Source organism: Miniopterus natalensis, chromosome 1 (assembly GCF_054644295.1).
Source record: "Miniopterus natalensis isolate mMinNat1 chromosome 1, mMinNat1.hap1, whole genome shotgun sequence".
Taxonomy (NCBI): Eukaryota; Metazoa; Chordata; class Mammalia; order Chiroptera; family Miniopteridae; genus Miniopterus; species Miniopterus natalensis.
The window spans coordinates 97,024,849-97,035,832 of NC_142081.1; the positions used below are offsets into that span (position 1 = coordinate 97,024,849).

The 10,984-nt window shown below is 41.0% G+C and overlaps 1 protein-coding gene across 4 annotated transcripts in view; it reads left to right on the forward strand.

Annotated features, from left to right (window-relative positions):
* SIN3A (SIN3 transcription regulator family member A) overlaps positions 1-8,889 on the forward strand; it is a 64,587-nt gene extending 55,698 nt beyond the window's left edge. For 3 of the 4 annotated variants that reach the window (XM_016210565.2, XM_087824159.1, XM_016210566.2), the window contains 4 exons: positions 210-302; positions 1,719-1,813; positions 5,418-5,625; positions 7,782-8,889. In XM_016210565.2, the coding sequence (XP_016066051.1) occupies positions 210-302; positions 1,719-1,813; positions 5,418-5,625; positions 7,782-8,012 (627 nt within the window). In that variant the 3' untranslated portion in view covers positions 8,013-8,889. Of the gene's footprint in view, positions 1-209; positions 303-1,718; positions 1,814-3,732; positions 4,527-5,417; positions 5,626-7,781 lie in introns of those variants that run through there. The other variant, XM_087824162.1, reaches the window with a different exon arrangement.
* The last annotated feature ends 2,095 nt before the right edge of the window (positions 8,890-10,984 follow it).

The following is a 10,984-nucleotide window of genomic DNA, read 5'->3' on the forward strand; positions in this document are numbered from 1 at the left end:
CTTTTGCCTTTTTAATCACCTGCCTCCTAAGCTTTTATCTTCCTCGTCTCTTCTGTTAGAGCAGAGTTGTGAGAGAGTTGGTTATAATAGGTGGGTCTAACTGGTAATGTTAATGAGATATGCAAGCCTCCTCACCTCCCAACACTTGAGAAGCTAGGTTATAGCTTCAGAGACGGTCTTTTGTTCACACTCATGTTTCTTATTTGCAGCTTATGTTCATTCAGAGCCAAGGCCAGGTTCAGCTGACCATTGAGCTTTTGGACACAGAAGAAGAGAACTCAGATGACCCTGTGGAAGCAGAGGTATGACAAGTATATTGCAGAAACTGTGCTAAGGGAGCTGCCATGTCCTGAGGGACTGCCCATTGATTGTCTCCTAGAAGGCCAAGACATCAGTAGGCCTGCTTAAGGGTCAGAACATGATGCTTAAAGTGCAGATCATTCCAGCCATGTCTTCAGCTAAAGAGAAGAGCTATCTGGTAGTAGCTAATTGGGATTGATGGCAGTCTCAGCTAGCTCTCGGTAAAACCATCTCCTCTAAGGAAAACTCATACTTGGCACCTTCTTTTTTTTTTCTCCTGAAGTGTAAGAAACAACAAATGAAGTGCCATATGCCCGGTTTCTTCTTGATTTTTGTGTGCTATGTTTATTTTTATTGGATTAGATGAAGTCAGGAGTTCTCAACCCCACAGAGTAGACAGAGTGAGTTGGTTATAATAGATGGGTCTAACTGGTAATGTTAACGAGAGATGCAAGCCACATGTGTGATGGTGGGGGAATATGGAAGGGAGACTGTTCTTTTGCGGGAATATTGGCTCATGGTTTCCAAATCATTAAACTTTCTTAAAGAGATGCCAGAAATCCAGATTTTAATGTGAAAGATACTGATTTTCACACATTTGCCACTGATATTTTATTCTTTAACAAAAATGCTTTATGAAAAAATAAAATTTGGGAGTAAGCCATCGTCTACACATTTATGACTTCTGGTAACTTTCAAATATCTCATAGAAACTGAGTTTTGCTATCTAACACAGCTTTTTTCAACTGCTGCAAGAATTTCTAAAACATGCAATACTTAATTAGAGACAGTGACCTCTTTTCCTATAGATTGTCAAATAAAAAAATGACAACAGCCAACACATTAATAGTCATCTGGTAGGAGTGAATCAAAATTTTACCTAATTTTTTTGTCAATATCAGCAAAAAATACATTGGTGAACCACAGAATTGTAATAGTTATTTATTTTTATTTAATCCTCACTCAAAGATAGGTTTTTTTATTGAAAAAAATACATATATATATTTTTTAGAAAGAGAAAGGAATGTGGGGGGAGAGATAGAGAGAAACATTGATCTGAGAGAGAAACATTGATCAGTTGCCTCCCATATGCACCTGATCAGGGATCAAACCCGCAAACTTTTGATGTACAATACGATGCTCCAACTGAGCCACCCTGCCAGGGCATGTGCTGCAGAATTTTAGTAATTAATTAGTTTATGTGTTCCATGAATGGAAAATGTTGAAAATAGTTGATCTAACAGACTTTTTAAGCTGTTTCAATACCAAGAAACAAGCGTGTGATTATGGGAAGAGAGTTTTTTATCTTGAAATTATAGGGACTTCAGACATTTTAGTCATAGAATTTGCTGATGAGGGAGGGTAGAGCTCAGGTTTTGTGCTCTCTCTCCACCCCTATTTTGTGTTTATAATCCTAGCGCTGGTCAGACTATGTGGAGCGGTACATGAATTCTGATACTACCTCTCCTGAGCTTCGTGAGCATCTGGCACGGAAACCAGTATTTCTCCCAAGGTGAGTGAACTAAGTCATGTATCAGCAGAATACGCTTGTGCATAGTTGAGCAACAGAAAGTTAAATGACTTTCAGATTCTTGTTTTTCACTTACTCTATTTATTGTTCTTCCTGCTGAGGGCACTAATCAAGGTTTGTGTCACTATTAAACCAGAAGCTTAGCTGGAGCTCTGGCCAAAGCATCAAGGAAGTGAGAGTTTTAGAGAATCAGCAACAATTTACTTCCCGTATTATGTCATATATATAAAAGGACACAAAGCTAAATTAGCAAAGGGAAAGTCACCTGTGAGAAAGGCAGGAAGCCAGGCAAAAGCTTCCCAGAATCATCTTCCATTGGAGTGATACAGGACGGTCTGGATTCCTCCAGCAATGAATTGTGACAATTTATTTGAAATGCTGTCTACCAAGGAAGCTCATTAGGTTCTCTGAGTGCCACAGTTTTTTATTGGGTTCTAGTCGTGTAGGTGCCCTCTGCCTAGGATATACCAAAATTCCAGATTTCCAGAAGGAAAGCACATTTTCAGCATAAACCATATATTTTGTGCAAACAGCTTACATACAGGGAGCCACTCTTATCATTTTGGGAATAGTGGTAACTTGCCCAAAATTCAAGATCTCAAGGTGTACAACCTTATAAGCAGGCCTCTCAAAGGATAGCAGTCTTATGCCTGCTGTTAACTCTCTTCACAGAATCTTTTTAATTCACCCTCACCACCATATGTGGGCAGATTGTAATGCTGGTCCTCTATCTGAGGTTGGAGAAGAGTTTCAAAAGTAGAAAATAGGTTTTGCTGTAGTAGAGTGACTTTCTTCCTTCCCAAAAGTTTAGAATTGAAATTTCGTGCTTTACATTTCCAGAAGGGTATTATCCCAGTATTATAGGCTTAGTCCTAAACAGAACATGGATGGGGGTGTGAACAGAAGGGCTCTGCCAGGTTCTTCTCATTGATTCATTGAGCAGACCTCAAGCAGTTACTCTGTGCCTGGCCCCTCTCTCAACAAAATAGACTTAGTCTCCATGCTTATGACAGGACAATAAACATACCGTGTGTTTCCCACCAGGTTGGCAAAGTTTTGCAAGATTTTGTAATACATGTTGTAGATGGTGCAGGGAAGGGAGGCACTTTCATATTCCATTGGGAAAGATGTAAGTTGATACAGTCATTCTGGGGTCAGAGCCATTTATAGGACCTTTACCCTAGACTTTGGTTTCTAATAATTTGCCATATAGATAAGGTTTCAGTCTTTTTGGCCTTGAGACCCCTTCACTCTTAGAGATTGAGTACCTCCAAAAGCTTTTGTTTATATGCATTATATCCAGTAACATTTACCACATTAGAAATTAAAACTGAGAAATGTTTAAAATGTTTATGAATTCATTTTTAAAACACCATCATATGTTAAACCCATTATATGTTATCATAAATAATTTTATAATGAAAAGCTGTTCCAAACAAAAATTAGTGCCCTGGCTGGTGTGGTTCAGTGGTTAGAGCATCGGCCTGTGCACTGAAGGGTCACAGGTTTGATTCCCAGTTAGGGTTATGTACCTGGGTTGCAGGTTCACCTCTAGCCCCAGTCAGGGCACGTTGGGGAGGCAACCAGTCAGTGTTTCTCTCTCCCTCTCTCTCCCTCTCTCCCTCCTTCCTTTCCTCCATCCATCCCTTCCACTCTTTCTAAAAATCAACGGGAAAAAATATTCTCGGGTGAGGATTAACAAAAAAAAAAATAGTGAAAAGAGTGACATTGCATTACATTTTTACAAAGTTGTTTCATGCCTGGCTTAATAGAACAGCTGGATTCTTAGATCTGCTTCTGTATTCAGTCTGTTGTACTATATTGTTTGGTTGAAATATGTGAAGAAAACCTGGCCTTACTCAAATATGCAGTTAGAAAAAATTATTTTCATATCCTTTCAGATAATTGTGGATATTCTTTGACATGACAACAAAACTCTTCAAGTGGTAGTTTCTTAAAGGTTAGTTACAGTATCAATGAAAGTACCAATGATCTTTTCATAGTTATGTCAAACCATTAGTTTATTTTGTAATTTGAATCTTCTTCATGCATGATTTTATAACTTCGTGCAATTGGTTATTTGGAAAATAATAATTCACTAAGTTATGTAGACCTACCAGAAGTTTACACATTTCTATTTTATAATATTAAAAAACCCACATTTGTTAATATTGCCATTGACCTCATTAAACACATCTTTAAGTAATGGGAAGCTGTCAGCTCATGGTGGCAAGCACCAGTTTACCAAAATTCAGTTTTACTTGCAAGCTTAAATCTTATTGGCAACAAATATATGCAGTTGTTTTCCTTGAAGTGCCAGGCTTCCCTGTTCATTTTTGAGAAAATATGTACCAAATGTCCTAGGCTGACTAGTCAGTTGTTCTTTCCGGTAAAATTGCAACATAAGCAGAGCTCAAGTGCTTTTCTTCAAGGATTCCATTGTACTCTAGCACACGAAGGTGCTTTATGTGTAGTTCCCATTTTTCCCACAGCATATTAAAACAATGTGAATTGAGGGTCTGAGATTTAATTTTAAAATGCTACTTCTTCATCAAGGACATTCTTAAGTGAAGCCATCTTTTTAATTGCCAGTGCGTGGCCAGAGAATACAAAGATTTCTAAGATTTCTTGGGGCCACCACAAGCATTTTTATTCACCATTATTTTTGCACTGCAGGGCCAAATAATGCAGTAAAAGGGGGGGAGGGGGGATAATGTTTTAGTGTTATGATGAAAATAGCTTTGACCTTACAGACCTCCTGAAAAGGGTTTTGGGACCACCAAGGGTCCTTGGACCAAAGGACTTGCTGTCCTACAGAAAAACATGTATACAGAGATACTCACTGAAACAGTGCTTTTATTAACTTAGTATTGGAAATAATATAATTGCCTAGTTAACAACCTTTTTTCTGCTTATTATTGGAGAGAATTAAGCTCTAAACACCTACCAAGACATCCATTGATGTTTATCTTCTTTCCTATGTATGTAGGATAGTATTAGTTATGTACCACCTTTGGAAGAATTGAAAAGAATAGGCATTTAAATAATTTTCTGTGCCCTGTGTTTCTGATGAGGAACCCCTGATTGATTTCTGTTAAGGAATGGTTAAATTGAGGCACATTTCCTCTGCAGCCATTAAAGAGAATGAGACTAGACTGTGTAGTGAAATAAAAAATTCTTCATGAGAGTCAGTGAAAAGTTGAAAATAATAGAATAATATTTATACTATAATCTGATTTTGTTTTGAACAAATTTCAAAAGAAGAACCATAGCGAGTGATTACGTGTGTTATTTCAGGGGGACCTAGAAGGTTTCAAATCAAAACTGCTGACAGAGGTTACCTCTGCCAAGGCAAGTGGGAGTTTTTAAGAATTAGGGGTAGGAGGTGGTTGAAGATTTCTGCTTTTTATTCTGTTTATCCCTGCAGCTAAAATTTTCTTTTACAATGAAACCATTGGACATTTTTTATATGTATGTAACTAAAATTGTGATGAGTGCTGTGAAGGCATATAATAAGGAAAACTCTTGGGAGTCATGGGAACCTGTCTGGACCAGCTCTCATCTTTCAGAGCTTTCTGCTTTGTAGGAACCTACGGCGGATCCGGAAGTGTCAGCGTGGTCGAGAACAGCAGGAAAAGGAAGGGAAGGAAGGAAACAGCAAGAAGAGCATGGAGAATGTGGATAGCCTGGATAAGCTGGAGTGTAGGTTCAAGCTGAACTCTTACAAGATGGTGTATGTAATCAAGTCCGAGGACTACATGTATCGGAGGACTGCCTTGCTCCGGGCTCATCAGGTGAGAACCTCTCTCCCCAGCAGGACCAGCCTACCCCAGAGGCTTCTGGTTTTTTCTCTTTATGAAAACCTCCACTTGGGTTTGAGAATTGTTGAGTAAGCCAGTGTATTAGGTGGTTGTGGATGCTGTAGCAAAGTACCACACAAACTGTGTGACTTAAACAACAGAAATTTATTATCTCAGAGCTGAAAGCTAGAAGTCCAAGTTCAAATTGTTGAGCAGAATGGGTTTGAACCTTTTGAGGGAGAATGTTTTGCTTGCCTCTTCTGGGCTCTGGTAGTTAGCTGACACCCTTTGGTATTCCTTGGCTTGCAGATTTCTGCCTTCATCTTCACATGGCACTCTCCCTGTGTGCGTGTCTGTGTCCACATTTTCCTCCATTCCCCCTACTAATAGTACGACCTCATCTTAACTAATTATATCTGCAACAACCTTACTTCCAAATTAGGTCACATTCTGAGGTACTGAGGGTTAAGACTTGAACATATGAATTTGGAGGTGGAGCACAAATCAGTCTTTAACAGCTGGTGGCACTCTCCATTGAAGCTACACCCAGCATTTACTTTCAAGTGGTATTGCTTGTGTGAAGCCTACTCATTTTCATGAACTGCCTCAATCCTGAAAGCTTCCTGGTGCACTTATGTACCAGGTATTGAGCCAGGCCCTGGGATTACAGCCATGAAGTAGAGCATATAAGGCAGTGTGATACACACTATCAAGGAAAAAAACTAGGTGAAGTGACCAAGGGTAACTGATGGGCAGGCCCAGCTTTTTTGAGGGGAGATCTCTCTGAGGAGGTGAAGCTTAAGGCCTGAACAGTGACAAGGATCCAGCCTGGTGAAGAGTTGGGGGTTGATACTTTCTAGGCAAAGGAAACAAGTATAAGACTGGGAGGGAGGAATGTGGGAGAAACTAAAACCATCAGTGTATATTGAGCCATAAGGAAAGTGGGATGTCTGAAGTTGGAAGGGTAGGTAGAGGCCACATTGCTTAGTCTTATAGGCCATGGTTTGGATTTTGTTTGAGGTCCATTGGGACGTTGTTGACAAAGATGGCTTGGACTGTTACGATGAGAATGGGAACAGCGTAGGCACAAAGTTGGAAGGGCCGAGACCATTCAAAAAGACTGCTCTTATTCACGTGAGATGTGATGGTGACCTGGGCTGGTAAAAAGGTGGCAATGGGATTATAAGGATTAGATAGACAGTAGATACAGTTTGGAGATACAGTTGCCAGATGGTAATGATCAGATTCCTGTTTGAGGTCAGAGAAAGGAGAACATCAAAGGATGATGCCTGGTGGTTTCTGTTATTTTGTTTGTTTTGCTTCAGTAAGTGGGAAATTTAGGGATACATCTGTTATTAGGAAGAAGTTACCATACTTGAGGGGCAGATCAAGTACTTTGTTTTGAACTGGTTAAGTTTGATAGGACAAAACATTCAAGTGGGATATGCTGGGTGGGCAGTTTAATGTACTTCTCTCATGGTACTGTGTGTTATATATCTGTGTCTCTGATTCAGATTATTTGGGGAGCGAGGCACCCCCTAATTTACCTTTTTCTCCTATTCTGCCTTGCACATGGGCATCAGCAAATATTTATAGGATACATAGGTAGGAATATGAACCTCCACTGGAGATCTGCTGTGCCTGGCACTCTGCTGGGCAGGGTAGAGGTAATACTGTGAGGGAGAGTGGGTTTTAAGCCCTTTAATTTGCGTCATGTTATTTAGAAGTGGATTGCCATGCTGCTGATAGAAATGACCAACAGCCGCAACTCATGTGTCATTTGGGGCTGTATTAGAAGCAGCTAAATTGCTGATTTTATAATGTAGATTGTAGTTCCAGGTGATACTAATGAATGCTAAAATTGAGGAGCCCTGAACTTGTTCTGCCCAGACCCTGTGTTGGCATTTCTTTGGTGGCTCAGTGGGTTCCAACTCCTTACATGCTCTATGTTCTTAACCTCTTGTGATTCTCTTCTTTAAACATAGATTCCTATTCCTTCCCCCCTGCACTAACCAGTAGTATCAGAGATTTGAGGCCACATCTTTCCTTTGCTACTTTAGGAGAAAATTGAGCTTTGTATTTGAATGGAGTTTTTTTGGTCCTAGTTCATGGGTGTTTTTTTGTTTTGTTTTGCTTGTTCTGTTTTGCAGTCCCATGAGCGTGTAAGCAAAAGGCTACATCAGAGGTTCCAGGCCTGGGTAGATAAATGGACCAAGGAGCATGTGCCCCGTGAAATGGCAGCGGAGACCAGCAAGTGGCTCATGGGTGAGGGGCTGGAGGGCCTGGTGCCCTGTACCACCACCTGTGACACAGAGACCCTGCACTTTGTGAGCATTAACAAGTACCGTGTCAAATACGGCACAGTGTTCAAAACCCCATAACTGCCAAGCCAGAGCAAATAACTTAAGGGAGGTGTGTGGGGGGTGGGAGTGGGCTTCACATATCCTCACACACACTGAAGAAACAAGGAAGATGCCTTTCAAGCCTCACTGGGCCTCTCTGGGACATGGCCACCTGATCTGTCTGTGCAGCCTGGCACCAAGTGGGCTACATGTAATAAACATGGGTACCTTACAAAGCTGGAGCTGGAACTTTCCCCAAGGGGTTTGGGTATTATCCTGCCCTGGAGGGGAAGGAAGTCCATGCAAGCATATACAGCAGCTTGCTTGCACACACCAGCAGAGCTAAGACTGGAGTCTCCTGGGGCCTGACCTTCGATGAGGGAACCAGGTGCTGTTCAAACCTTGGCTGGATGGGTGTACATTAACAAACAGACTGGGGAAAGACTCAACGCAACGCTCAGATGGGCTGTAACTCTGATGGTCACTGCTCCTCTTCTCTACCCCCAAAAGGGGAACAAAACTGGATTTGACACCCCCACCCCCCACCCCCCCAGGTCACTGAAGCACATTTAGAGCATCCATTAGATTTTATCTGGGACCTGCAGTTTGGCTTTGGGATTGATCATCTTGTGGATTTGATTCCTGACGAATCCCTTGCTGCCTCCCTTTTACTCTCGCCTCTGGATATCAACCTCAACAAATTCAAATCAGTTCTTTTTAGCTCCCGTGGAACTATTTTGTACCTGCTTCTTTACAAGTCTGCCCTAGTGCCACCCACCAGCTTTACTCTTTCTCTCAAACAAACACAATTTTAACGTGGGTTTTCTGGTGGTTTTGTGTGGTTTTTTTTTTTTTTTTTGTAAATAATGTACATACTGTCAATTTTTTATTAAAAGAAATATGCTTTGATGTGCTAGCATAACTGCTCTAGCTTCTTGTGTATCATAGTTCTATGTGGCTTCAGATTTAGTACCTATGAACAGGTGTGCAAGACATTTATTACACTTTTTACCAAAGGGAGTAGTAGTACTTTTGTGTAAAACTTGTCTTCCCCTTGCCCCAACCCTTTTTTTTTTCTTTTTCTTCCTCTGGGTAAATAAATAAAGCTTGGTTCTTAAGGAATAAATTTGCAACTCAAGTCCCTTGTCCTCACCAGAGAACTATTATAAAGCAGGGACTTAGGCTCAGTTCCTTATCCATGATACCAACAGGCTTTTGCTTTAGTTAGTAGACAATTTCACTTATCTCAATTCAAAATATTTAAAGTTTTTGAAGCAGAATACTTTATTCTTTCAACACATGTTTTTGCCTCCCTTATTTCAGCTGTTTGGAAATATGTGATATTTGGGTAAGTTGTCTAGCTATATAATTTGTAATTCTCTATATTGTTTCTTACCGTATTGAAAATGGGGGTGAACAACTTATAAATACCAAATCAGTATTTGAAAGAAGTGTGGTATAAGGTGTAGGGAGGGAGATTTGGTACATTTCATTACTATAAATGGAATATATATATTTTTAAATTACATAAATTTAAACTGGCAGACATTTAAACCTGAGTGATTAGGATTTTTATATGTGGTCAGTCTAGACTTCTGGTGGATTTTCCTCCAGCAACCATTTACTCTAGTCATAGTTTTGCAAAGTAACCAACAATATTTTGTGTGGTTTTGTTTTTTTATTTAAAAATCCCCCCCCCTCCCCCACACACAAACCCCACAGATTTTTGGCTTCTGAACTTTCAAATACATGGTAGTCTCTGACTTTTTTGTTTGTATGTGTGGGAGTGAGGGGGGAGAGGACACAAGTGACTGAACCCAGAAATATAGGGTGGCAAAAGAGCCTTGTGGGAGGAGATTCTAAGGTGAAGCTGGGGCAGTGTCAGACTTGGAGATGGGAGATCTTTATGTTTTCCCAGCAGTAACTCGTACCTGTTCCCCTCCACTCACTCAAGAAAGATCATATTGACTTGGAATTATGGGGTATTGAAATAGGTGGGGCCCCAGCTGTTGCTCTCCTTCCACAGGGTTATATCCAGAGCACCTGCTTGCAGGTCAGGAATAGGGTTTCAGGGCCAGCTCAGGAGAAAACCTTCAACCCACCAGTGCAACCGAAAAGAAGGGGGAGCTTCACCTGTAGGCAGGGTTTTCACAAGCAGCATTTTTATCCCTCCTGTCTTCTGACATCTGAGCTACAAGCTCTAAACTGAGCCTGTATTATAGCTGGCAAGTTATCTTTAAATTGTTTGGTATTATGTATTCAGTCACCTTTCTGTGTGCTTTGCATTTGAAATGTTGTAAATTTAACTTGGCCAGTATTTCCATTAAAATATCAGGGCTAATGCTGTGTATATATTTTTCTTACTAATGATATTCTAGACAAGAACTCCCTGACAATCCTAGGAGGGGGAAAATGCCAGTGAACTACTAGGGTAACGTGAAAATGAAATTAGAGGTGTTTCTGGCATTATGGCTACTCTCAACTCTTCAGTCCTGTGTGGTGACATACAGTATTCTATTAGGATCTTGAATGCTATGACTAACATGCCATCTCAAAATCTTTCCAGAGTTTCTGGTCATGACCAGCAGCCATGTACAAAAAATAGGGAGTAGAGGAAAGCTGAGGTTACCGGGGTGCAGAGCCCTCCCTAATTAACACCATGTCCATTCCTGGTGGTCCCAGCTCTTTCTAGGTTTTCCAGGGGGTTCCTCCTTGCTGCTGCTGAGGCCGAGTGATCTGCTTCTGTTGTGTCTAATGGTCCCTTATCTTTGTCTGGGAGCTTTCGGAGAATCTGAGCGTCAAACTTCCCATTTTATTTAGGGATTTGCCGAGTGGCCCACCAGTCCAAATAAGGTAGAGGAGAACCCCGGAAGCACTTCTCTCGGTGCCCGCCTCAAAGTTCAGAGCTGCGGGGCTTCAGAGAGCCCTGGTGTTGTAAGAAAAAAGGCCCGTGTGGCTGCAAGCCGGCTGTCCTATGCCGGAACCTTTGCTTCTGGGCCACGCCCGCAGCA